This window comes from Penicillium chrysogenum, assembly GCF_028827035.1.
Source record: "Penicillium chrysogenum strain IBT 35668 chromosome Unknown utg000004l_segment0_segment0, whole genome shotgun sequence".
Classification (NCBI taxonomy): Eukaryota; Fungi; Ascomycota; class Eurotiomycetes; order Eurotiales; family Aspergillaceae; genus Penicillium; species Penicillium chrysogenum.
In genome coordinates, this window is record NW_026622752.1 from 4,833,920 (window position 1) to 4,859,164 (window position 25,245).

Here is a 25,245-nt window from a genome sequence, read left to right on the forward strand (position 1 = left end):
TTCATTCGAAAGAATACGGCAGCACAGCTCGGTGCAAGCTGTTACCCATTCACAGAGGTGACAATATCCCTTGGTGATCTTGATCTCGGAAGAAAAGTGGCCATCCGCTCTCCGCGAGTTGGGCCAGAGTCTTGAGTGGGAGCTTCGGTGGCGGAGGCGACACGGGATCTTGGTTGCTTGGGAGTGTTGGCGAAACAAACGTAGATGGTACGGGGATCCTTTGGGCCATCGTGTATGGCTCCCTTAAGTAGAGGCTCTCATCTAGATAGAATAGTCACGATATTTGCTGTAAGGTGAGGTGAGATTGAGAGCAAGTTGAGGTTGAGCCGAGAGTGCAGTGGAATCAAAGATTATCACTTTGGTGGGAGCTCATAACCTCTAGGGATCTCACTACAATGGTGATCGCATGAAGGAGCAACGTATGTGAGTCCTTGTCACGACACGCACTATATATACCGGAGCCTGAAATATCTGAGCGTAACGTTCAGATATAGTGGTCTTTTGGCCTAGTGTGTAACTCGCTAATCCAGGGGCAGGTTGTAACAGTCCTTATCAGAAGGGGCGGACAGGCGGGAGAAGGAGAGAGAAGTGAGGAAAGACCTACTGTCACCTAGGTATGGATGCCTGATCAGCTAAGCAACAGGTTGACCCGTGGACAAGGGGTGCTGAGGACGTGGTTCTGCCTCAAGTCACTACCTACATGTAGGTAGTTAGAATGCACGTCGGCCAAAAAAGACTTAATTGAAATGTCCGTTTAGTTAGCATACATCATTTACAAAAACATAAAGGTGACCGTAACCACCGCTGCGACCAACGCCATGAGGCCCTGCACACCAGCTGATTTCTTGTTTACCAGTCCGCTAGCAGCTCCGGTGCGTTTTGTTGACCCGTTAAATGAAGACAGGGTATTTCCTAGGCCAAGTGGCAGCCCCTGGTAGCCGAAGGTCAGGTTCTGTGGAATCGACTCATTATAGCACTGTCCATTCTCAATATCCAGGTTTGTCAGATCATCCGGGTTCACGAAGAACATGTACATGGACTGATTCAAGTCCTTGAATCCGGATGTGTCGTATGGGAACTTGCTGTCCGGATCCGTTGCCGAGGTGTTTCGAATCAAGATACATTGGACCTGCCCGGGAAAGTCGGTGACCAGTTTTGGGTAGTCGCGCATGACATCGCTATTGCTGGTATCTGCCACCAGAACGAATTTGCGCTCGGGGAAGGTTTCAAAGATCTTTTGCAATAGGAACTGGCGGATCGACAGGGTGGCGGAGACGTCGCTGAAGTTGAGAGGACGGGTGTCGAAGGAGCCACCTGGGTAGTTGTTGTAGATGAACTCCATGTAGTTTCTGGTAATTTGCTCGGGGGTGGTGCCCTAGAATAACTGTTAGTATGTTAGGCAAGAAACGGGAACAGAGGAGACTTGCAAGGTAGTGGAAATGAGTGTCCGGGAGGCTGGTGGACCAGTTGCGGTAAATCTCCGGCATATTCTCCCAAGGCATAAATGGACGGGCAAAAGTATTGAGTAATCCTTCTGCCGGTTGATAGATCTTGGTGACACGCAAAAGATCGTCAATGTCAGAGAGGATGGTGAGTCCGGTTGGAGGCACAAGATACGCGGTGGCATTTCCGATACTAGCGCCCTCAACATGAGTCTCCAGTCTCTGAACTGCTGAGGTTTCATTTCCCGCAGTAAGACCATTTCTATCGATTTGCACAAATGTGTCGAAATCACCCTGGGCTGTTGTGTTGTAAGGCAGAGTGACGTCTTGCGTACCACCTGTTGTGTTGGATGATCCACCACCGCCTGCCTGTCCGCTTGATCCCTGAGTCTCCACAGGCTTCAGGTGGATCTTGTCCACAGCAACATCTGGCTGCTGAACAACAAAGATCTCGGCAGTCAAGTTACGTGCCTGGGCCTGCTGGGATTCAGGTAGCTCCGAGATACTAGTGTTGACGAGGAAGACATCGGCCAAATCGTTCAAGGTTGAGACAGAGATGTTTGGCTGCTTATAAACATTTCCATGGAAGCGAACATTCCAGCCTGAGTTGGTCCAGTTGGCGTAAGGGGCAATATTCAACACATTCGTTGGTAATGCTTTCAACTGGGAGCTGTCCAATCCGAGGGAGCTCACAACTGCATCTCCAGTTGGGAAACCCTGGAAAAAGTTGGGCACTCCAGATGCGACCCCTGAAGGGAGTCCAGACCCAACGCCTGAAACGACATTGCCAACACCCGACTGAACGTCGCTCAAGATGTTTCGGCCAACAATGGGAGAAGGATTGTGCTCGACCGGCGAAGGTGTAATGACGGGGTCAGGCGGGGCGACGTTGTTGGCAAAAGCAGTTGGAGCCGGGGAAGCGGAGGCAACTGAAAGAAGTGACGCCTGTACAAGGGCGTGTGCAAGAATGTATCTCATTGTTTCCAAGTATGTTGGAAAAGGTCGGGCAACTCAAAAATTAACCGCTCCCAAAGGAACTACACGACAGTGGAACTTCAAAATGGCTCTCAGGAGTATACAGGAGGAAAAGTCTAGGGAAATAAATTCGGTCGTGTTCAATGGATTTAAATCTTTGACAAAGGCCAATAGACCTTGACAAAGGGAATTAACATGGAAAATCCGTTGACGTCACTGTGGAGATCTAGATATATCTTGACGATCGGGTAGATCGATCTACATGCTTATTTCGATCATCCGGATCATCTTAGATCTCCCTACTACAGTTCTAATGAATCCACCTCTCTTGGTGCAAGTGTGCACTGAACAGGCGAGTTCTGAAAGAAGGGAAGAACGGTTGCATTGTCACCGTTGGATACCCTGCTTTCGACAACTTTGAGCCTCTCATGGCTAAATATGGACACTTTAATAACAAGCATGAATGATTAGTGGCTTGCTATAGACCTTCCAGGTGGGCAGAACCCATAAATATTTGGTTTCTCCAGTATTAACAAAATGTAGATCTCAATCGTGTGCTGCTTAACAGGAATAAATTGAAAGACCTCTTGACGTATATCGTTGAGTCATGTACCGTAGGAATACTCTCGGCATCTGGCTTCGGCTAGTGGATTCTGCTTCTTCAGTATGATGGTGGACTTGCTGTTTCGCGCCCCTGAATGCCACACCGTGACCACAAGCACATATTTTATCCTAACGCCGTTTGATATTTCACTCTTGCCTTCGCCGGGTTGCCGTTCGTTGGGTTGGGTTTTCTCTCGACTCTTTTTGCTCTCAAAAAAAAAAGGAAAAAAGAAAAAGAAGTATGTATTGTATATAACTTGTAGTTATATACCAAAAGCAAAAAAAGGTGGGTGTTTCCAGAACTACTTTGGAAGATTGTCTGCTAACTCTTGTCAGAATCATGCACGTGGTGATCGATCATGGACAGCAGACCGTGATGATCTCCATCGCATCGGTCACTTGGCCAGTGCTTAGAATAGAAGTGCCGGAGAACTAGCGCACCACAACCTCCTTACCTATGGGACTGAACGGCAAATACTGTCCCCTAAATCCCACCAACTTGAGTGTCTTACGGATGTTGTTCCTGTCGCTATGGTTTTTCTTTTTCATTACCTCTTCTATGGCTGCGGCAACTACAATATATGCCTGCGGTGCTCAGATGTCGATGGGTCGAAGTGGTTCGATCTTTGATGACAGGTAAGTCCTAACATATATCTTGCAGGTAATATAAGATCTAACGTGGTATATCACGTCACTCCCTCGTCGGCTGGCCTTTTCAAGTCCATTCCTCGAGGCCTTCGGGCTCAATGCTGTGTACCTCATGGCTCCGGAACATTTTGTCTCTTCGGTCCATGTCCGCTGCAATACCTCCGAATCACCCCCCGTCATGAAAGTCTCCCAATATATTGCACGTGGTGTAATATTTTCAGGATTACGACATATGCGCTAGCCTCATTTCAGGGCTACCGTAGGTGGTATTGTAACCTCGGTACCGAGATATTCTGCATCGTGGCATTATTTCAGGTCTCTTGCTGTTGGGATAGCTTTTAAATCGCAATTATATACGCATTAACGGAATTCCCGGAGTATATTCCTTACTGCTTCCGTAGGTATTGGGCTACTCTGTCAGGAAACCAGCTCATCGTACGATTGTTTCAGGGCTTGTTGGTATGATTGTTTCAAAGCATGGCATTCCTCCTCGATTCGACTATTCATACCTTGTACTCAGGTGGTGGAGCCGAAGCCATCGATGCTGTCGGCAATGAATCACCCTTCGAATGCGCGGCTGCATGGTTACGCAATACCATTCTGGTCTTTGGATTATTGGAGAAATTCTCAGGGGTGCTGCCATACTTGTCCTTTGCCTCAGCTATAGCACCATGGGCAAGTAGAAGATGGATCACTTCTGTAGCCCCAGTGATGTACCCCATGTTCTCCACAGTGACAGCCTCATGAAGGGCGCGACGTCCGTACTTGTCTCTCATCTCAGTATCCGCGCCATGATTCAAGAATATTCGAACCATCTCAATATTTCCTTTCCTGATAACATTATGGAAAAGCAGCTGGTTGTGGCGATCGGAAGACTTGCTCAGTTCTGGATGATGGCGTAAAAAGATTTCCACCATCTGCTCATGACCCTTTTCAACTGCGTACGCAAAAGGCATGTTTCCCAAGTAATCTTCGTCGTAGACTTCCAAACTGGGTCCGGCGATCCGGGACCATAGTGACCGATTCAAAGACTTGTCGTGCTTTAGGAGAAGATCGCAGACGTCAGGATGGCCTCTTGCTGCTGCCAAGTGCAGCGCCGTTTCTTGCCCATTAGCGCCCAGGGTCGGAACACCGTAATCCAGAAAGAGTTTGACTATTCCTGTAAAGCCAAAAGATGCAGCAACGCGAAGGTGTCTAGATGCTTCGGCTTTTGTCTCAGTTGTAGGAGGATCACACTCGAGAAACAAGCGAACAATCCGTTCGTGACCTTCTTTCACAGCGAGGCGGAGTGGAGTTCGGCGGTTGCCGTCTTCAATCCGGGGTGATGCATTTTTCTCGAGGAGCAGGCGGGCAATATCCCAATGGCCCCCTTTTGCTGCGTTATGAAGAGCGGAAGTCCCGACCTCGTCGACGGTATTCGGGTCAGCCCCGCCCTCTAAGAGCGCCGTGACAAGATCGAGCCGGCCATGATCAGCCGCAACAATGATGTTCTCAGGGATTTGCTCCTCTGCACTCTTCGATTTTTCAGCCATATTGACACGCGCAACTAAATGTCAGGGAAACAGTTGGAATGTCTCATCTCGTGGTTGCTGATTCGGAGATTTTAAAGCGTGTCAAAGTCGACTTAGCCCATTCTAGTACAAATAAGCGAAACCGTCAACCTCGGGAACGGAGTGTAAGGTGGATATTTGCGTGATCCGTTACAAATTTCGTAGAGATCAGCGGGTTACCAAAGACAGAGGCACTAGCAGTGTTAGTCATTAGTGACCTTTCCATTCTTCTCCTTGATTTGAGCACAATTATGCATGCAATTGTGGTATAGAATGGATGTAGTGAAGGGACCGAGGCAACAGGTGCCAAGAGGCTACTTCATGTGGAGCCAATCACAATTCACCCAACTAGGCCTATTTGGGTATACGTATCGCGCTCTTATAGCCCGCTTACATTTACATTCCTTTCAACGGGCATGTCGACTACATACGAGCATAATTATTCTATATACTTTCTTCTTATAATGTAGGTGAGAATTATAGGACCCGTGTGAGAGAGGTGGGAACAGGGTGGAAGTTATAGCCCCTAGGGAGTGTAGGGACTAATTTACTGTAAAGGCTAGAGCCTATGCCCGTTCCTAAGATAAAGACATAAAGTCAAGTTCTGGGTCCCTTCTTTTACTTCGCTGGTGTTTGCTTTGTTTTGCTTTACTCTTAAGACATAAAACATCTTTACCTCGAGGACATCGCATATTACCACATAAATTCATATTTTGGATATGAAAACGAGGGACACGGAGATAATTGTTGATCAGATATCTGTCTGGACGCCTGGTTTGTCAGGCTGTCACTCAGCATTTAAAAGACTAGTTCTGTTTGTCTGTAGACAATCAATCCTTCTTTTCTCCTCTTTGTCCTTATTCAGGCTATGGGGCGCCGGCTGCTGCCTACGCCAAGCCAACGCCCAGTTGGACCCTACGAAGACGATACGAAAAGATAAAAATCTCAAGTGCCGAGTCGGTTTACTTCCAGGTAACCAGTGCAGTCATGTTTAACGATCTACCCCCAGAAATACTCCATCTAATTGCATGCGGTCTCGGTAGCAAAGCTCTCTATCGCCTGGTCTCCACGTCACGTCGACTGCACACTGTTTTCCAGCGAAGCCTCTACACCGACGTGACTCTTTGCGGGAGGCGAAGTGAGGACCAAACAACCAACATCTTCCTATATGCCATCACCCGAACTCCGAGACTGGCTAGCTATGTCCGGTCCCTGAAGGTGAACTGCTGGGAAACCGAGGAGGACAACAATGGAAAATCCGCCCAGAGAGTTGGATTTGATGACAAACTTGTACACCAACTAGTCGCTGAAAGAACAGGATATTCCAAAGAAGAAAAATCGAAATGGTTGAAAGATCTCGAACAGCATAACAGTGATGCTTGGCTGGCTTTGCTTATTCCGCAATTGAAGGAGTTGCGGAAACTCAACCTCACCTGGCCATTCGGCTCACATTATGTCGTGGATATGTTGCAAAAAGCCGCTATCGGAACGGAACCGATATTTCCTCATCTTGAGGAAGCCTATGCAGCTTGGCACGATTCAGAAAACGCATTTCCATCACACTACATGGATGCATTCTTTAAATTCCCGTCAATGCGGAAAGTGGGCTGCTATATGTTGGCCGAGAATGAGAATGACGATGACGATGAGTTTGCGCCCGAATCGGATGACTCCGAGTCTCCGAAGCGAGCCACCCTCTCACCACAGTGCTCGAATATAACCGACATCGACCTCCAAGAAAGCAATGCTGCGGAGGGGATGCAGGAATGGGTGCAAGCCTGCAAAGCACTAAAATCATTCCGGCTTGTTCATGGTGGAGGGGTGGTCTCCGGGACTGATTTTCAGCCGCGGAAAGTCTATGAATCGCTTGCGCTCCAGAAATCGACGCTGGAGTCTATCTGGGTCGAGGCTTATGATGGAGCCTATATGGATACTGATGACGAGTGGATGGGCTCCTTTGCTGATTTTACCGCTTTGAGACTTATCTGTATTTCCTTGCCCAACCTTGTTGGATTTGATGAGCGCAAGCTACCTTTGCGAAAACTTCGGGATGTTCTTCCGTCCTCGTTGGAAACATTATTTCTTTCTCTCGGCGAGGGCGAAAGCTTCGAGGTAGCTATGGATCAGTTAGCAGAATTGGCTACCTCAGAGAGCTTCCCGGAATTGACTGTGATATATCTTGAATACTACGAGCTTAGGAAGCCGGAGAATGTTGCGAGGCTTGAATGGTTGGATCAGAGGTGTCAAGAGGCCAGAGTTTTGTGTTTTCCTCATAGCTCAAAGGGGTGTATAGAGCAGAAGCAGATGCGAGTTATGTGGCCCGATAACGAAGCCCTTAGCAAGTTTGAATATTAGGATTGGAAATAAATATAAGAGTACCTGAGTGCAGAAGTCGATCGATCAGGATTTTCTGCTCCAATTTGTCAATATAAGATTCTCCTCTGCAACATCAGATCACCCTTTCGATCAGATATTCGAAGCCAAAAAGATGTGTCTTGTGTGCTTTCTAGAGAAGACGGTGCATATACGGTGGTCGTTTTTCCGTGTTTCTTTTTTCTCTGAATATGGATTTATTAAGTAGTAGTAATGCCCAATCTTGTGAGGCCGACAGCGGACGCATCGCTTTTTTACTTTCACTACCGGCAGAGGATAGGTGTATAAGTCTTGCCATAAAAGCAATACAAAAAACAAACTAAACGAGCTAAAAGCGCTATATGAGGATTGACTGGGATGGTGGGAACAAGAAGCAGATCGTCATATTCTCATTTCTTGGCGTGCGACCAGTCAGTCAGTATAATACTTGGCCTGAATCCCCCACTCTATGAACCCATTGCCGTTTTCAATCACCTCGACCTTCTCCTATACTTTAAGCATTATGGCAAGAACAGCTCAGATTGCACGTGGCCCATCCGACCCACCTAGACGATGGATTCAACGGGAATATGCCGATCATGAAGGCAACACTGTCATTCTGGGGAAGATTTCCTCTGAGAGCCAGTTCAATCAACCAGAGTCAGAGGAATTTGAGGCGTACCGACTCCAAATATATAGCACGGCCCCCATCCAGCCAGAGGAGTTCAACAAGCTATACGAATATTTCTTCTCGGGATTCGACCAGTTTCCTTTTCTGGAGATCTACTCATACAGCCCAGAGGATGGTCTGGCATGCGTGGAGCATCAGCGTCACGAAGTTGCTTATCGCAAGCGTCTTCACGTTGGACAGGGAGAAGGTGAAGACAACGAAAGCCTCCCTCCTTTGATCCCCACAATGCGAACTGGTTTCAAGGATCACTTCATGTCAGGATTCTGTTTCCTTCTCACGTCCAAGAGCTATCTCAAAGGTGCATTCCGTGACAATGACCACGGCACGGGTCCCTGGTGGATTAGCTTCGAACGGAGCCTTCCAGCAGCAGTCAAGAAGCTCCCAATGATAAAACGTCTTGGCGGGCCGGCGACTGAGCTTGAAACTTTCAAGGAGTGGGGTATTTCAGTTGATTCCGAAATTCGCGACATCAATGTGGATATTACGACAGATCAGAGCGGATTCGGCTTTGACATGAAAGATCTTATGGTGGGCCGCTACTCGACATACGTTTATGGGAAAATTGATTATGGACTCCATGAACCGCCCCCGCCCTCACCGTCCGAGGAGACCCCGACTTTGCAACACGTCCAGGAGGCTTTGGAGCAGCAGAAAATGGCAGAAATCCAGTCTATTGACTCAGAGGTACTTCGACTTACCTGGGGACCGGAAAACAGTACTCTTACTGTCACAAACAACCCTTCGGACGGGGAATGTGACCTTCAGTATGTCATCTACGTGCAATTCCTCGCGGGTATCGAACAGGAAAGAACCGCTGTCCTAGAAACCACCGCGCGCACATTCACTGCAGGCATCATGTCCCATCTCCCTCTCCCTAAATCAATGTACTTTGAGTTCCGGATTCCCGACTCCGACTCCTTATCCTCCCTCATATCCTCGCCACCCAACGGATTTGATATCGGTGCCTCCCATGAATTCGAGGCGGGCTCAGGAACGTTTATACGGGCACTGCCTCAGGGTTCGCGTGATTATTCCTTCCGCCCGTACGCCCATCACTACTTCACAGTGGTTCTTGATAAGCCCAGCTTCATCCAGGAACCAGGTGTGCTATTCTTCACTATCTGGTCCGACCCTTTGCCAGAAGTTGACATTGACCCCGATACTACTACGGACCGCGTAATTGAGACTCGTCGGAGTGCTGGTATCTATGAAGCTACGAGGAGGCTTGCAATGCTTTCGGTGGAAGATAATGTCCAGGACAGTCCAAGGAAGCTCACGCAAGAGGAGCACGCAGAATTATTGTCTTTGTCGCCAGAGGAGTACGAACAGAAGATGAACTCCTAGTGTCCTTTGGCCAAAATCTCAGGGAGAAAGAGACATATAGCGTCAGAGGTGTCAATGTACGATAGGCCGACACATGTCTAATGAAGTTCGACTTATTCCATCTCTCGCACACAGACCGTCCTACCAGTGCCCGTTCTAAACATCACAATTTTGACGAAGCGTCCTACATAATTTCCCCTTCCCAATAATATAGTACTCTGTTTAATCTATAACCGTATACGAAGTGAATCGCCTTCTTTAGTATTATTAGTAGAACAAATGGATCTATCCACTAATCGTTCGCCATTCCCCTTCTCAGACTCGCCAAAGCATCATCAATCAGCTTCCACATCCGCTCGTCTTGGCATTTAGTTCTAGCCTCCTTCAGCGCCTCCTCCCAGATTCTCCATCGCTCCCGTGTATAGCCCGTCCAGCCCTCCTCTTCATACCTCTTCCCGGGCCCAGCGCCAGCCGCCTCAGGATACGTGCGACTATTAAGCACATTCGCCCGCAGCCGCTCCGCAGCCGCTCCGCAGCGTAGATAAACCACTGGCAAGCAGCCTCCATCGCCGCCGTATCTCCCAGCAACGCAAGAGGGCGCTCGTTCTCAAGTGCCATCGCCGTAGTCCAGATGGCCCGTAGTGATTTGTCCAGAGGAGAAAATCGCACTTCTTCCTTAGGAGGTGTATAATGAATATCTGCAGCTTGAGTGAGCTGCGCGAGGAAAGCGTTGAGATTCGCCCAGCGATCTAGCTGCTTAGAATCTAGCGCTTCATCACATGGGTCTACATGCGTTAGCGGTCTGATTGTTTAAATTGGAGGATGAATCACCTTTGTAATCGCCACCAAACTCGTACCACGTCTCAAGCTCCGTGTAGCCGAACGACGGCATGTCTGTCCAGAGGGTATTGCCCTGGACCCTCAGGGGTTTGTTTGTCGATGGATCAATGGCAACTTGCTTCTGGAGATGAGATATAAACTCGACAAGCTTGGTGTGTTTGGATGGCTCCAGGCGTTGGGCGAGCTCCATTACTGCAAGAGAGACGTTGTAATCTGGGAGGCCAATCCCGCCTTGTTTGTCTAGACCATGAATAGAAAGTGCACTCATGGTCATGTTGACGAGGTCTTGGACTGCATCTTGGACTGTGACTGCTTCCTTGACTACTTTGTCGAGGGATTTGTATTCAACGGAGTTCTCGATTTGTCGGATGAAGTTCTCTTTCCCCATCGTGGTGTGGAGGTAATCAAAGAAAGGTGTTCTTGGGTAGATTGAAGCGTGCGAGATAGAGAGTGTGGAAAGTAAAAACTTTGACCCGTAAAAGAAGGCATAATTGAGATCTGCAGAAGCGGATAAGGCTGTACAGGGGCTGTGCTGGATGGTGGGACATCGACACTACAGCTCGTCTCGGCCGTGGGGGCCAGACTAGCTTGTAGTGGAGAAGACGGCGTGGGAATAGTGTGGGGAGAGCAGATACCCCGGCAGTGAGCTTATTATAGAGAAGGCATGTTTAGTGCCGTGGTTGAAGATAATCCCACGGCAATAAAATCCAGGCAAATGTATTTTTGGCGCTGATCAGTCAGGGAAGAGCGCGAGTCTATGCGACGTGACGCTCCGCATTGAGCGGGTCGGCCCGGACGAGATACATTGGACTATCATCGGTCTTCCGGAACTCATACGAGGTAACAAGAAGAAAAGGAAGGAGCATGTGCTGAACGCGAATGGTGACGGGGCGCGTAGATACGTCAAAGCAGGTGAATGCAGCTCATCGGACCCGGCACGTAGGTATCTACCTAGGTAGCAAACAACCGGAACAATCGTCTTCTAGGTTAACAGAGAGCATCCTCTATTACACCCAGGCTGATAGCTTAACAGGGTTGTCATTGATGATGTGGATGCTGAGCGTCTTTGGATCTTCGAACTGATAGAGATTCCCTGGGAGACCGGTAAGCATCTATCTTGTTTGAAAACAATGCAAAATAGATGCAAGAGATCCCTTGCTTATCAACGCACTCGCAACACTTGGTATCGAGCACCCATATTGTACATACCCCTCAAAGCCGGTCCCGATGATGCTCCTCAACCTCCACCGTGATATCCACCGTCCTAAGGACGGCTCCCTTCCCCTGGAGTCCCTGCGTCAAATGCCGCGTACTCTCAGTTCCCTCGCTTGAATTAGACTGCCGATTACCCTCATCATTCTGGTTTGAATCCCGACATGAAACCCTAGTGACAACCCCGGTCCCACCTCCCCATCCATCAAACATTGACCGTCCATTCTTCCTCGAGCGTTCACGCGACCGCGACCTCAAATGCGACTGGCTTGCTCCAGAGGAGGATTGGTTGATACTCCCGCTGGCCTTAGTCCGCGGGAGCTCGAGCCCGATCCCTTCGGGGATCTGGGTTGTGGTCAGGCCAGAGTTCAGGCCGGCGAAGATGTGGTAGAGGGTTGGGATGCAAGCGATTACGACGGCTGTGAGCATCATCGTCTGCCCGACGATTTCCCAAATGACAATTTCCCCTATATACTTGTCAGATCAATTTCATGAGGCTTTTGGGTCGGAAGGGGAATGGGGTGTCACAGACAGGAGACGTCGGTTGAGTGAACGAATGAAGGTATGAGGGCTAGATGGGCGATTCCGAGGCCGACGATACTGTGACAGGTCAGTACCTGAGTTACTGAATTCGAAGGAAAAGTTCTTGGAGTTAGTGCTAAGATACCTCAGGCGCAAAGAGAAGGAACACAGAATCTTCACCCGCTTGTGCCAGGCCATCTGGACATTCCGCATCATGATAAACGGCTGAACAACAATCATAATCTCTGTGAGGATGTTGAAGACAGCGATCGGGTAGAATAGGGCTCCCTGTTCGGGATTAGATGAAGTGTTATGTCAATTTTGGCCCAGTTCCCTGGTGTTTACTGACCTCTCCAGCACATCGCTCGGGGGAGTATATCCATAGATCCGGCAATTTACACTGGAAAGCTATACTTAACATTGCGAATATCGACCACCCGACAACTATACCAGCGGTAACAGCACAGCTGCGACGGAGGCTCTTACTCGGCGTGAGCTTCCAAACCAGGAGGATGGTCGACATTTTCGAAAGCGACAAGACAATGATAAGTAGAATATGAGCAGTGAAGGCGAACTTGCTCCATGCCTGGTTATCGCCTTCGCTAAGCCGGTCCTGGTGCTTTCCCAGTCCATGGTCAACAGCCTTCTGTAAGACGACGACTTGAACAATTGCAATAGTCAAAGCAACCCAGATGGGAGTATTGACTGATGTCCGTCGCTGCTTGAAATAAATCACCGAACCGACTTTAGCGAGCACAAAGATTATGGCCACAATCAGAAGGGATACCGAGGTCAAGGTGATAATACCACCGCGATTATCGCTTGACAGCGCCTGGAAGGCGTTCTTTTGCTCCATCGCATGACATCGACTTCAAAGTTTTCGAGAACTTGCGGAGCTTCCAGCATATAATAAAATTCTGCTTTTTCACATCCCTGCGACTAAAGTTGTTTCTCTGAGTCCCCTGCTCATGCGGCCGGAGGTGTTGGCTTGGCACCATCGCATGTCATCTGGTGTAAGAATGCGAACCCTGTCAGTACCCGGTTATATCTACGGAGTAACATCCGAATAGTCTGGGACCACTCCAGTAGGTCCGGGGTTTTCCCGTCAATGGCATTGTCCATGACTATGCACCCGGACAGACCCCTTTACCGCAAATTTAAACAGTCCAACCTCGCTTTGTCGTTGGCTGCTGACATTACCTATGAAAGCACCGGTCTTTTACTACACAGTGGCTACTTATGTAGTCGTGGCCTTTTGAGTCCTCGGGCCCCATGGCTGTGGGGCCGAGGAACTCCGGAGAGTCCAGATGCAGCACTAAGCAGCACTAGACAGCACTAAACACCACCGGTCTTGTTATTCGAATGCAAGTGACAAGGGCTTGCGCCGGAGCGAACAGGCCCGTTCCAACGCGGCACAACAACCTGCGTATGGGATGTCGACTATTTGTTTCGCATTCATTGCGCAATCAAACCCCCTGTCTAGTCTCTGTCTACAGAAATGACCAGGCAAAGATGGACCAGGTTACTTCTTGCCGTCTTCAGGCCGACTGGTCTATTTTCTATCGTTTTTCTTTCTCTGACTTTTCTGTCCTCAGTCGTGTTCTAATATGCAGGAAGATATGGAAATGAAGAGCGGGAGCGCTGTGCGATCAGTGCCAGCAGGGAGTGGGAATGATGCCTATGAGAGCGCTACATTTCGACAGAAACAACAACTGGAGGTACATATCCAGCGTTCGATTCACCTGCGCAGACTCTAATCATTCAACAGAGATATCTCAACTTCTTCTCATCGGTCGCATTTTCCACTTGCTTACTTGCCACATGGGAATCTGCCGGTGGTAGTATGCTCGCGGGGCTGTACAATGGCGGTCCTGCAGCCATTGTCTATGGGATTATCTTAAGCACCGTGGGTAATCTGGCCATCGCATGCTCTTTAGCCGAGCTTGCCTCTCTGTACGTGCAAAAGTGACTGCTATGTGACTGCGCTGACCTCGAGACCGACAGACACCCAACTGCGGGTGCTCAATATCAATGGAGCTATATCCTTGCGCCCCGCGGTCGTCGATTCATCAGTTTTTGCCAGGGTGAGCGCATGCCTCAGCATTTTCCTTCCTTCATAGTCGCATGCTAAACACACCAGGTTGGTTGACGGTCTTTTCTTGGTCAGCTTTAGTATGCATCGCGCCATTCCTAATCGGTACCCAAATACAGGGTATGATTGTGCTGGCGCACCCTGACTATGAGCTTGTGAGATGGCGCGGAACACTGCTCATGTGGGCGGTTGCAATCGTACCGATAATCATCAATATATTTGCGCGTCGTGTTCTGGGAGGCATAGAGGTTGCTGCGGGTATCATGCATGTCGTCTTCCTACCCGTCACCATCGCTGTCTTCGTTATCCTCGCCCCTCGAAATCCCGATCCATTTGTCTGGGACACTTTTGTCGGCGGCTTGAGCGGGTGGAAGGATTCCGGGGTTGTATTCTCCATCGGCCTTCTTGGTGTCATTACCCCCTGGCTGGTATGTCCCTCCACTATCTGAATGTTGAACGAATCTAATCCATACCAACAGGCGTCGATGGCGTAATCCACATGGCCGAAGAAGTCAAAAACGCAAGCGTCGTCGTGCCCCGCTCCATGATATATGGCACCCTAATCAACGGAACCCTCGCATTCAGCTACCTGATCGCCGTCCTCTACTGCATGGGAGACTATACCGAAGCAGTCACCAGCCCAACAGGTTACCCCATCATTACAATCGCCTACCAAGCAACCGGATCCAAGGCAGCCACTTTCGTCCTCATGGCAATGGGCATGCTACCCGGCTGGATCGCCCTCTTCAACGGCCTCGCCTCCGTCACGCGTCTCACCTGGGCTTTCGCTCGAGACAACGGACTCCCCTTCTCCGACTTCTTTGCCGTGGTCGACCCAACCTACAAGATCCCCCTCCGTGCTTTATTCCTAGTTGCATCATGCATCTTCGCGCTCTCGTTCATCCAGATTGGGTCTACGGCTGCATTCAACGCTATTCTCTCGCTCAGCACGCTCGGTCTCTATATTTCCTATCTTATCCCTCTCGTACTCCTTGTCTTGAAGCGTTTCACGGCGCCCCAGGATATCCCACGGGGAACTTTTAGTCTAGGGAAACTCGGCCTCCCGATGAATCTTCTTGCCATTCTCTTCGCCACTTATTTCGTTATCTTCCTTCCATTCCCGGCTACTGTGCCGGTTACCGCGGAAAATATGAACTATGCCGGGCCTGTGCTTGGTGTTGTTATATTATTTGCCTGTGTGGATTGGATTGTCCGTGGACGGCATAAGTGGGAAGGGCCGAAAATGAGGTCTTATGCTAGAGACGAGTGAAGTTCGGAAGGTTTAAATTGAACATGGAAGAGGGAGTAAAAGTAATTGAGCTGTTAATATTCGCTAACAGCTTTTCATTGTCAGGATGTGACTGGACTGTACATATACCTAGGTACTTTTCATTACTTATGTAACTACGAGTTGTGGAAGATGGATGTAGATATATCTGTATGTATATCAAAATGGTCCTAGAAACAATAAAGGCCGGATTGCTGGCCCCAAGCAGCTAGATCCACAACACATAATCCAACAACACCTATTTCCACAACATCTATTTCCACAACATCTATTTCCACAACATCTATTTTCACAACATCTATTTCCACAACACCTATTTCCATAACACCTATTTTCTCCACAGCTTCCGTCAGATCAATGGCTATGCTCACGTCCTTCTGAGGTGCAGCAAGATCCTCCCATAGCAGCTCTAGCCATATTCGCACGACTCATTTGACGAGGCTCGCGAGGAGAGACGCGGACAAACTCGGTCTCAGGAGCTGCATCTCGGGACCCTTTGACGGATTTCCCTGACAGATCTTTGGCAACCTTTTGCTCGTAGATCAGATTGATCCAGTTCGCTAGCCGGTAACCGCCCTTAGCAACCTGCATCTCGATCGTCCCGATGGCGGAGTTGTAATATGTCGGGTAGAGATCACCAGTCTGCAAAGCAGCAGCTCCGTCCGGCATGACAACAGTACAGATAAAGGCATTGGCATCCGACGCCCATCGAGTAGCAGTAGTGACAGCGTCACTGATAGTATCACCTTCAATCCAGCTCTCAGCTTGCTCCTTGTAGGTGCCGGAATTAATCTCATCGACCAGGCTGTCAGCCCACCCCTGCGCATCGGTGAGCGAACTGCCGCCAACCAACTTTCCGGGCATATATGTATCCCAATCCGAGTGGAGATTGTCATCGTAGCCGTCGAAAGTGACGTCGATGCCATTTCCGCCAACCTCGTAGTTCTCGTCGTGCAATGGCTGCGTGATATCACCAATGAAGTGGACGAGGAATCTCAGAGCTTCGGCCGTATGGTCAGTGCTAAGTCTGCCGTCGCCTGCACGCGAAGTGTAATTGGCAACGGCAGAGACCGAGCAGCCCTCGTCTCCACAGTCGCGCTCGTAGTCCACGTTGCAGCTTTTTGGCGGGTCATCCATGGCATCAATGTAGTGCAATGGGGCTGACCATTTGCCGTCGTCTGTGAGGCGATATTTGTCCGCCCAAGAAGCAACGTTTGCTAGGTATGAGTTGGAAGTGTCATTGAGAATTTCTTGTGCCCTTGAAATACATTAGTATTGAACATTATGGCTTTTATAAATTCTTTAGAAGCACTTACCATGATGCGGCTTCAGATGAAATATAATGTTGTGCAACATAAGCAACTGTCGCATGGCCCAACGCACCCCACGCATTTGCCCCATTGATCGCACCGAAGGTGACAAAAGCGATCTTGGATAGAGAGACCATTCTTAGGAAAGGCTTTAGGTGAGTCGCAGTATAAACTGGTTCATGGAATGTTTATTTCTTGAAGTCGGCGAAAATTGCACCCCATTATATAGTTTCGTGTCTCGGCGGATTCCTCCTCATCGGGTCGCATTACCATGAAGCTAGCCGATGTTGCAGAAAAAAAAAAGAAGAGACTATGCAAGGCCTTGTCAGGAGATAAGGCCACGATGATTTCCTGCGGGTTATGATTCGCGAACTAGATTGCGGGGTCGGCACTAATCATTCTAGGGCCACCGGAGACCACCGGCGTTGAAGAAATGTCCCAAACAGTGACCTCGGCTCTCTGGACCTCTAGTCTGCATTTAGTATGATATGCAATAATGTATTTATGTTGTCTGTGATAGATTAAGGGGTACATATACGGACGAACAATCAAACGTATAAGAAGTAAGAGTTCATAGAGAACTATCAAACATCTAATGAGGTACAGATACAACACAGTGAACGTCTTAGCAAAGATTGACGCGAATTGACATGAGAAATTCTGCGCTGGTCGTACCCAATGCAACCGGCCTGTCAATGAAGGAAGCGAGTGACAGGAAACGGAAATAATCTCATGGGCAACTATTCTCCATTTCTTTCAAAGTGGAGCCTTTTAGCGGTAGGATGCATACGGCAGTGCAATGGCGTTGCGTGGAACCAGCGTGCATTCGCGTAACCTACCTGTGGTTTTACTTGGCTGCTGTTTGATAGGCGCACCAATAGGGGTCAAGGGCGGTTTCTCGGCACCAATTGTATAAACTGATGCTTGGACACTTCTTCTAACGGCAATGCATGGTCGCAATGTGAGATGAATTAAACTACTGAAAGGTTAGTCTGTAATAACCTAAGCGACTCCGATAGGTACTAACTAATTCACAAATTGATATTGTGTATGCCTTATAAGTCATGAACATTCCGAAGACGGCTCCAGGGCTCTATGAACGACTTATGTCAGAGGCTCGTGCTACACTTGAAACTGGCGGCTCCTAGTATGACTCTTGTTGCCAACTTACAGATCATTACCATAGTCGTGCAGTGGCACTATAAGTGCCACTATAAGAGCTGACAGCAGCCCCAGCAGCCCTGTTTGGACAGGCCGAGTCAACATTGTACAGGTTGCAAATGATCAGTCAGTTGAACTACGCACCTCGGACCCTGAGGCTCTCTGAGAAATTGTAAAAAGACATGGTCAGTATATTATCGAGATAAGAATAGGTTGTCGAGAATAAAAGATCTTACCTGACCATATGGACAACTTGGCGGCTCCATTTGGCACACAGCAGCGCAAGCCGTGGCTTGACACTGATCAACAAGTGCCAGACAAAGGATCGCAAGGACCAGGGTGGGCAAACGGAGTATACTTGTAGACATCGGAGAGGAAACTAAGCCTGGACAGGGTTATGGACGGAAGATAAAATGAGGACACTGTGTTCTGGCCTAAGTGCGAAGTATCCTTCTTATGGTGCAGGCCCCTGTTAGGCTGTGATAAGTGAAACATGCCACCAACCGACTGCATTCTATGCCCAACGCCACATAGGTATATTGTAGGTAGAGGACTTTTGATTTGACTTTAGTTGTGACTAAGAATAAGTAAATGGAACATTTGATTGCTCGACTCCATTATGAGGCATTTGAGGCTACCACTTACTTTCGATTAGACGGCATTCCGAACTTCTTTGCCTAGTTGCCTTAATAAAAATCAGCCACAGTAGGATAAAGTGAGGACCAGTAAAACCCCAGTAAAGTGACCTTGTACGAGACCTAGACCCCATCACGACCTCGATTTTTCAGACCGGGCCCAAAAATTCGGGCGGGGTAGGTCATGGCGAGGTCTCAGTAAAGCACACGGCGTCGAGTACCGTCAAAACCCAAATTGAGACTCTAAATATAGGCAAAATTGGTCATGATCACTGCATGAACGTGGAGGTGGCTGGCGCGCTATTGCGGCAGATTGCGGAACCTCGCCTTCTAATAGTTCCAGAATGCAGCCACTGTCACTTTCATAATCAGTCGTTCACGTGCTCATTGCAACAAAAAAGTTGATAGAATGAACATGGGCTGACGCAGCTCTAAGCTAAATACAAATATCTACTCCATATTCTCTAGACCTCTGCAGTAATTAATTGTTTACCTAGGTATATGATAGAGATTGTATAGAGTGGACCTTCTAAGGTTGAACCTTGGAAACTGAGAGCCTGTACTTCCTTTTATGGTTAGTGTTGCCCGTCTAAGTTTAGCCCCAATATGCACGTACCACAGTAAAAATGCATCAGCCTTGGAAGTTACCTCCATACCTAAGTACCTAGGTAGGTATGGAGACAACTGCGCTCTTTATTTAGCCTTGGAAGATTCTTCAATTTCAATATTTATTCATTCCGATGACAAAGACGTGAATTACTGAGCTCATATACTGCGTCCCGTACGTAGTAGAAGTTGGAAATTCCCGAATGGTGAAACTATCTAGGTACGGGTATGCACAGTACAGTCCCCCTTTTGTTTTTGAAGTCGCCTGAGAGCTGCAAGGGGCACCGAATCTCATTAAAGCGCAGTTCAAAACAAACAAGATCTTTTAATCAAACCTTGGGATCTCATTATAATCCTCGACATCATATGGAGTACTCCGTGCCTTCCTTATACAGAGCTATGATTATTTATTCCGCACTATTGAAACCTTGGAATTGATGTCCCGCACTTTCTGTCATATGTTTTAGTGGTCATGTCGGCCATTCTCCGCTCTCAGGTATGTATAGCGGCTAATCACTGTAGTTTCTTTTTTGCTGGAGGAAAATGATCTCGTAGCAAAGGCTAGAAGGAGAGAGAAGAAGAAGGTTAATTATCTATCTGCAAGACACTAGCTAATATCCATGGATACTAGCTAGCAAGCATGTGACGTCTGACAAACGGGGAATCAATTAGATGGATCCCTGTCATAACAGAAAAGAGACGTGCCATAATTTAATGTCAGTCGGAAATTTGCAGGCGGCCTTGGGATCAATCCTCCCATTCGATTGGAAGTATCCGAGACGTCACTGGATTTGATGTGATGAAGCTGATAAATCCAGATCTTCTCCCCGCCTGGACACTAAGGTTCCTGCATTATATGTCGTCTTCAGCCAAGCACGTCTTCGACAGAGCATTTCCTCGGTCGCTTCGCCATCACAGTCCGTATCGATGAGGATGGCCCCCTCTATCACCACCTCCTGCGATGGATGATGGATCATCGACCTCCCAGCCCAAGATTTTGTTCCCTGCTTGCCACCAGCAAGTCAAAGATCCCCTGGGCAGACGAAGATGATGCACTCAACTCGGTGAAAGGCGCGGAAACCCAAGACACAAAATTTGTCAACTATCGATATATCGTGAACCAGCCTCCCATCAGCCTTCAGCCATTCCAAGACACGCACACGTACCTCTTTCAACATCATGGCAAGCGAATCTTATTCCATCACATCGCGTCCAAGATCAGCATATAACGGATGAAGGACCGCGGCTACATTCAGCTGCAATGTATTGGCGCTTGTGTTGATTGCTTGCACGGTCTTCTTCAGGAGGTGCAGTCGTATAACCCGGACAAAACCACGGTTATGACACACGGTTTACCGGTCTATCTACAGCTCAAAAGCCGCCTCGCGTTGGTCGAACTTCAACACGCGACCATCATGAGCCATATTCGCGGTAATATCCGATAAAGGAAAAGACGAGTGGCTCCAAGATATCAATGAATACCCGCCTTCCAACCACGGAATCCCCTACCGACGCGGCTATCTGTTCTTGGGGGCACATGGGATGGGAAAGGCTAGTCTCACCTTTGCCCTTGCGGGGGGCTGACTATCTACGTCCTGAACCACCTTGGGCCGGACCAAAGTCCTGTCTTTCTTCGTCTCCCTCCATAGGTTAAGACCTACTTGCATAGTCTAAGACCTGTTTGTTATATATGCTATGATTCGGTCTGGTCTGGTCTATCACATGTATATCAAAGCCGAGCTCGGAACCTTCCGACTTGGAAAGCATACTATGCTGGCAGCTCTGGATAAACTCACAGTAGTCCAGATAGATTGCACTGTGAGGCAACTCAACAGATTTCGTGCATTCGGCGATAATCGTATGCAACAAGCAAAGCAACGACATGGAAAGCGCTGCCGAGCACAGCAAACATATGCCAAAGCTGATGCGAATGACCCCAAATGTCAAAGGTGCCCGGGCTCAGTCTCTCTGGGAACCGACAGACAAAAACGCTCACTCCGGTTAAGAGGGAGAGTGCCTCTGCGAGATACCACCCAGCCCCAATTTCATTACTCGCACGCGTCCAGCCCAACTCAATCACACTTTGGAAAATAGGCAGCATGGCGGAGATAGCTAGCAAGGAGAAAACCCCTCCTCGTAAAGTCCTCATCTTGTTGCCTCCACCGCCGGTGTCAAACAAAGTGATGGCAGCGCCAACTGCCGAGAAGAGATTGAGGCCCCAGTACATCCGCTGGAAGAAGGGTCTGCAATAAAATGCGTAATATGTTATGGAGGTACCAGCTCCTAGGGCGAGAAAACAGATGCCAAGAATATCCATTTTGCCCCAGAGATGGTGGATGTTGTAAGAGTGACTTCTTAGGGTGTGAAATCCAGCGCTGAGGCCAAAGCAGATGGTTGCCGAGGCCAAGAAAGATCCGAAAGCAAATACATCGCCGCGAGTGAAATTGAAGTCTTTTGAGACCGAGATGAAACAATTCAGGGTCAAAGCAACGGTAATAAAAGCTATCGAGCCCAGAACATGGGTCCAAATGTTCATTGTTTCCATGTGTAGACAGCGCCACAGCCGTAAAGATCGTTTGTAAGAAAATGTGGGCATCGGATGGCCTTCCAAAATATAGTCATTGTCACGTAGCCATCCTGGTATCTGGTCTTTGCTTCCAATAGTTGGCCAGTACGACTGGTTGTCTGACTTGGGGGTGGCTGGCGAGCCCTCACTCAACAACTGGGTGTCTTCGAGTGGGGGTGTCGAGCGTCTGGTTATCATTGCAGTCTTCCAGGAGCACATATAATAGTCTCAAATGCTGCAGGCACCGTGTAATGGAGGATTTACCAGAATGTTTTGAGCGCTTGAAGTGAGTGATCTCGGCCGTCATATTTTTCCTATCACATGCCTAAGCGCCCTCTTTTCGTGCGCATCACACAATCATTCTGAATATCGTTAAAGACATGGTCCTTTCGGTCGGTTAAATGCTTCTACGTAAATTTCTTAAAGCAGCGAGAAATATAAACGGAAAGAACTCCATATATCAAATTTTGACCTCAGCCAATAAGAGCGTCACTCCTGATCTCCTGCTTAACCCCTGAGGCTACAAACCCTGACCTTCCTTCATCACCTCGTATCAACAGTACAAAATATACCACGAATTTAGGGACCAAGCTACTAAGAGCCAAAGTCCATTCCTAGGCCAAGATGGAGAAGAAAAGGGGGGAGAGAGAGAACTATCAAACTAGTAGGTTCTATCACATAGTGATGCCTCAGGCATTCAACAGCTTGCTTGCCAATGCAGACATCTGCAAAAGGCCTCTGCTTTACCAGTTTGATTATAAGAGTTTCTTTCTCATTTCCTCCCTCTAGTAACACGTAGCTGCAAGAGATTACATTCGGAAAAGGAAGAGAGATAAAATACAAAATGAAGAAGCCAAAAAAAAGAAGAAGAAGAAGAATCATACTACTAGGCCACCCGGGCAGCTGGTAACAAAAGGCTCAAAATGTGCTATTACCTAGGTATCAAAGAAAAGGTCTTAGGTCCATGTCTACACGCCCTTGGCTCTAGATCTAGATCACCATATCGGTTGACATACATGCATGCATGCAATGCATGCAGGGTATGCGTTTGTCTCTCTGTGTGCAGACTGAGCTCTTTGAGCCTTTGTCTAGCTCGGTCTGTTTGTTATATATCGCTAGCTTATATACCAGCTTCTTTCCATAGTTTCATCATCACCTCACGTCTTCTTCATCTATCTCTCTCTTATTAGCCTCAACAATATCCATTTATATAGGAAGGGGTCCCTCGCTACGTGGAAAATTGGTTTCTGGGAATTATCAGCGAGCTTTTCTTTAAGGACAAACGTTCGTTATGAGCGAGACACTACTTCAGTTTTGATGGGACACCCAAAGGCTGACTCAGAAATACCTCGACAGTATCTACATCGGGGGAAATAGATAGGCCGCAAGGGAGTGTCAATTGCATGAATTTTGAACGGTAGACCTTGAACAACCAAGCCCGGTTTAGATGAAAGGTAAAGGCCAGAAGATACAACGCCCAACTTCCTACAGTCGTTCTCGAAATCGCCTTGACCAATATATATCTTGTAAAGTGAGGTTGCGGAGGTATATGGAGAAATCTAGACGGCCATTAGTCCCTCATGTACTTATTCCGAGCATTCCAATGCTCGCGCACACATTTCTGAAGTGAGAGTGAAAGTAACGATTACCACTTGGATTTCTCTCTCGTGGTTTTGATTCCTATAATACCTCGTCGACAGACCACCTACTCTACCTCGTAATTTTCTTTTCCAGCATAACATACGTCGGACTGAAAGCCTACTGCAGCAACGGTCTCTATTAGGCTCGGATTCTCAAATCCTGCCTGCCAAACATATTCCTAAACTGCTTCTCTGAACCGCTTCACTCGAGCGCACAACCCCATTTCCAGAATCCTTTCAAGTACAGTACACGTGCCCTCTATTGCAGATCGGTGGCCTCACAACTAATACTTGTATAACTAGTCTCTGTCACCGCCATGACTTCTTTATCCGACATAGCCGTTCCTCTGGACGCGATCAAATGTTGCACCTGCGAACTGGATAAGAAAGCCGTCCATGCAGACTGTGGCGCTTGTGTTTCCTGCTGCAATTGTTCCAAGAGAAAGGACCAAATGATCGGAGACGGGAGACAAATAGCTGCAAGGGTGTTGTTTGAACTGTGTCACTGAAGCTGCTTGACCGACAATCATAAAGATCCTTCCGAATCATGACTCCATGGGCTCTTCTAGAACAATTTACGAAATTCACAGCAGTGTATAAGGGATAGGAGAGACCAAGTAGTAGAAAGATACCCATTTCATATTTGCGATGGTTTGTGATCCACAATCCCTAGATGTAAGGCTCTGTGAACCCAGAGGTTGCTAGCGTCTACAATACAAATGTAGTCCATTCAATGCATAGCATATTTCAACATCATCAGAATGGCTTAGAAGGCTATAGGTATCATAATCAAGCCACGTTTGCCTTGTTCTCGGAGATTTAGTGTCTGCCAATGGTTTTCAGTGAAGTGCCCTGGTTAGCCGGATTCGAGGGTCGGTAAAAGCGAGCTTACCTATTACCATTGAAGACTTCAAAGCCGGTGGAAATAATTAGTATAGGCCGAGTAAGATCGGCGACAATCTGCTTGACTAGGGCGGTAGTAAAGCCTGAGATCACGATCGATTTATCGTCGATTCTGATGGAACAAAAACGGGCTACGCAGATGAAAATATAAAACTCAGAGGAAAATAATGGATGGACTCTGGAGAGGAAAGAAGAAGAGAAAGGAAGCTATCTACACTACATGAGGAAGTCCTGGGAGATGGGGTGTCACGTGATTCGTCACGTGACATCTCCAACACCCCTCAGGACTGACATGCTCGATACCCCCACCTGGCATTCCGACTCTTCATACAAAAACCTCTTTTCTCTCTCTCTCTCTCTCTCTGTCTCTCTCTTTTTTTTATTCATGCAGTTTTCTTACTGCCTTTTCTGCGTATTGTAATCTCCTTTCTCCATTGATAAATTGTATGGAGATCACTAAAGACCTAGCATATGTACGAATTCTTCGTGTCCGTCCTTCTCAGGTGCTTTCGTAAAGCCATCTGCCACATTGTGTTTGGTGTCAACACGTAGCAGGTTAATCTTGTCTCGAAAAATGGCGTCTTCGATGAAGAACCATCGCATGTCTAGCCACCTCGTGCTGTTCTTGCATGAACGTTTTCCCATGAGAAGCTGTGTATTGATATTATCGGTCAAAATGACAATTGGCTTCGTAGCTCCGGGTAGATCCAACTGTGGTCGGAGCCCTCTTACGTGCTGAGTCTGTGTTGGATGTGATAGCCTTCCGCTTTGGTGTCTGTTGGGACGCGGACGAGGTCTCCGCGGACGAGGTTTTCGCGGAGAACTCATGGCTTGGTATCTTTGAGCGGAGAGTCGTAAGATGAGTGCCGTCTGTAGGGGTGCGTAG

At 48.1% G+C, this 25,245-nt stretch overlaps 12 protein-coding genes across 12 annotated transcripts; 6 read left to right on the forward strand and 6 right to left on the reverse strand.

Moving 5' to 3' along the window:
• Nucleotides 1–772: 772 nt before the first annotated feature.
• On the reverse strand, nucleotides 773–2,420 carry N7489_007791 (phosphatidate phosphatase App1 family protein; the record flags this gene model as incomplete). The annotated part of the gene is given in 2 exon segments (XM_056713541.1): nucleotides 773–1,375; nucleotides 1,386–2,420. The coding sequence occupies 2 exon segments, from the start codon at nucleotides 2,418–2,420 to the stop codon at nucleotides 773–775; spliced, it is 1,638 nt and encodes a 545-aa protein (XP_056567256.1).
• A 1,159-nt stretch (nucleotides 2,421–3,579) lies between these two features.
• N7489_007792 (uncharacterized protein) lies at nucleotides 3,580–3,909 on the forward strand (the record flags this gene model as incomplete). The annotated part of the gene is made up of 2 exons (XM_056713542.1): nucleotides 3,580–3,656; nucleotides 3,741–3,909. 2 exons carry the CDS (start codon nucleotides 3,580–3,582, stop codon nucleotides 3,907–3,909), a joined length of 246 nt encoding a protein of 81 aa, XP_056567257.1.
• A 262-nt stretch (nucleotides 3,910–4,171) lies between these two features.
• On the reverse strand, nucleotides 4,172–5,200 carry N7489_007793 (ankyrin repeat domain-containing protein; the record flags this gene model as incomplete). Its single annotated transcript, XM_056713543.1, has 1 exon — nucleotides 4,172–5,200. One exon carries the CDS (start codon nucleotides 5,198–5,200, stop codon nucleotides 4,172–4,174), a length of 1,029 nt encoding a protein of 342 aa, XP_056567258.1.
• A 1,005-nt stretch (nucleotides 5,201–6,205) lies between these two features.
• N7489_007794 (uncharacterized protein) lies at nucleotides 6,206–7,573 on the forward strand (the record flags this gene model as incomplete). Its single annotated transcript, XM_056713544.1, has 1 exon — nucleotides 6,206–7,573. The coding sequence occupies one exon, from the start codon at nucleotides 6,206–6,208 to the stop codon at nucleotides 7,571–7,573; it is 1,368 nt and encodes a 455-aa protein (XP_056567259.1).
• A 520-nt stretch (nucleotides 7,574–8,093) lies between these two features.
• Nucleotides 8,094–9,605, forward strand: N7489_007795 (uncharacterized protein; the record flags this gene model as incomplete). Its single annotated transcript, XM_056713545.1, has 1 exon — nucleotides 8,094–9,605. One exon carries the CDS (start codon nucleotides 8,094–8,096, stop codon nucleotides 9,603–9,605), a length of 1,512 nt encoding a protein of 503 aa, XP_056567260.1.
• A 271-nt stretch (nucleotides 9,606–9,876) lies between these two features.
• Nucleotides 9,877–11,290, reverse strand: N7489_007796 (DUF3632 domain-containing protein; the record flags this gene model as incomplete). Its single annotated transcript, XM_056713546.1, has 4 exons — nucleotides 9,877–10,075; nucleotides 10,132–10,369; nucleotides 10,416–10,922; nucleotides 11,194–11,290. 4 exons carry the CDS (start codon nucleotides 11,288–11,290, stop codon nucleotides 9,877–9,879), a joined length of 1,041 nt encoding a protein of 346 aa, XP_056567261.1.
• Nucleotides 11,291–11,636: 346 nt separating this feature from the next.
• Nucleotides 11,637–13,014, reverse strand: N7489_007797 (uncharacterized protein; the record flags this gene model as incomplete). Its single annotated transcript, XM_056713547.1, has 4 exons — nucleotides 11,637–12,103; nucleotides 12,169–12,236; nucleotides 12,304–12,446; nucleotides 12,508–13,014. 4 exons carry the CDS (start codon nucleotides 13,012–13,014, stop codon nucleotides 11,637–11,639), a joined length of 1,185 nt encoding a protein of 394 aa, XP_056567262.1.
• Nucleotides 13,015–13,765: 751 nt separating this feature from the next.
• On the forward strand, nucleotides 13,766–15,520 carry N7489_007798 (putative GABA permease; the record flags this gene model as incomplete). The annotated part of the gene is made up of 5 exons (XM_056713548.1): nucleotides 13,766–13,876; nucleotides 13,927–14,111; nucleotides 14,163–14,242; nucleotides 14,299–14,682; nucleotides 14,730–15,520. The coding sequence occupies 5 exons, from the start codon at nucleotides 13,766–13,768 to the stop codon at nucleotides 15,518–15,520; spliced, it is 1,551 nt and encodes a 516-aa protein (XP_056567263.1).
• A 372-nt stretch (nucleotides 15,521–15,892) lies between these two features.
• On the reverse strand, nucleotides 15,893–16,985 carry N7489_007799 (S1/P1 nuclease; the record flags this gene model as incomplete). Its single annotated transcript, XM_056713549.1, has 2 exons — nucleotides 15,893–16,796; nucleotides 16,855–16,985. 2 exons carry the CDS (start codon nucleotides 16,983–16,985, stop codon nucleotides 15,893–15,895), a joined length of 1,035 nt encoding a protein of 344 aa, XP_056567264.1.
• A 927-nt stretch (nucleotides 16,986–17,912) lies between these two features.
• N7489_007800 (uncharacterized protein) lies at nucleotides 17,913–18,175 on the forward strand (the record flags this gene model as incomplete). Its single annotated transcript, XM_056713550.1, has 2 exons — nucleotides 17,913–17,995; nucleotides 18,076–18,175. The coding sequence occupies 2 exons, from the start codon at nucleotides 17,913–17,915 to the stop codon at nucleotides 18,173–18,175; spliced, it is 183 nt and encodes a 60-aa protein (XP_056567265.1).
• Nucleotides 18,176–19,722: 1,547 nt separating this feature from the next.
• On the forward strand, nucleotides 19,723–20,479 carry N7489_007801 (uncharacterized protein; the record flags this gene model as incomplete). The annotated part of the gene is made up of 2 exons (XM_056713551.1): nucleotides 19,723–19,746; nucleotides 20,120–20,479. The coding sequence occupies 2 exons, from the start codon at nucleotides 19,723–19,725 to the stop codon at nucleotides 20,477–20,479; spliced, it is 384 nt and encodes a 127-aa protein (XP_056567266.1).
• Nucleotides 20,480–21,078: 599 nt separating this feature from the next.
• On the reverse strand, nucleotides 21,079–21,795 carry N7489_007802 (hemolysin III family protein; the record flags this gene model as incomplete). Its single annotated transcript, XM_056713552.1, has 1 exon — nucleotides 21,079–21,795. The coding sequence occupies one exon, from the start codon at nucleotides 21,793–21,795 to the stop codon at nucleotides 21,079–21,081; it is 717 nt and encodes a 238-aa protein (XP_056567267.1).
• Nucleotides 21,796–25,245: the final 3,450 nt, after the last annotated feature.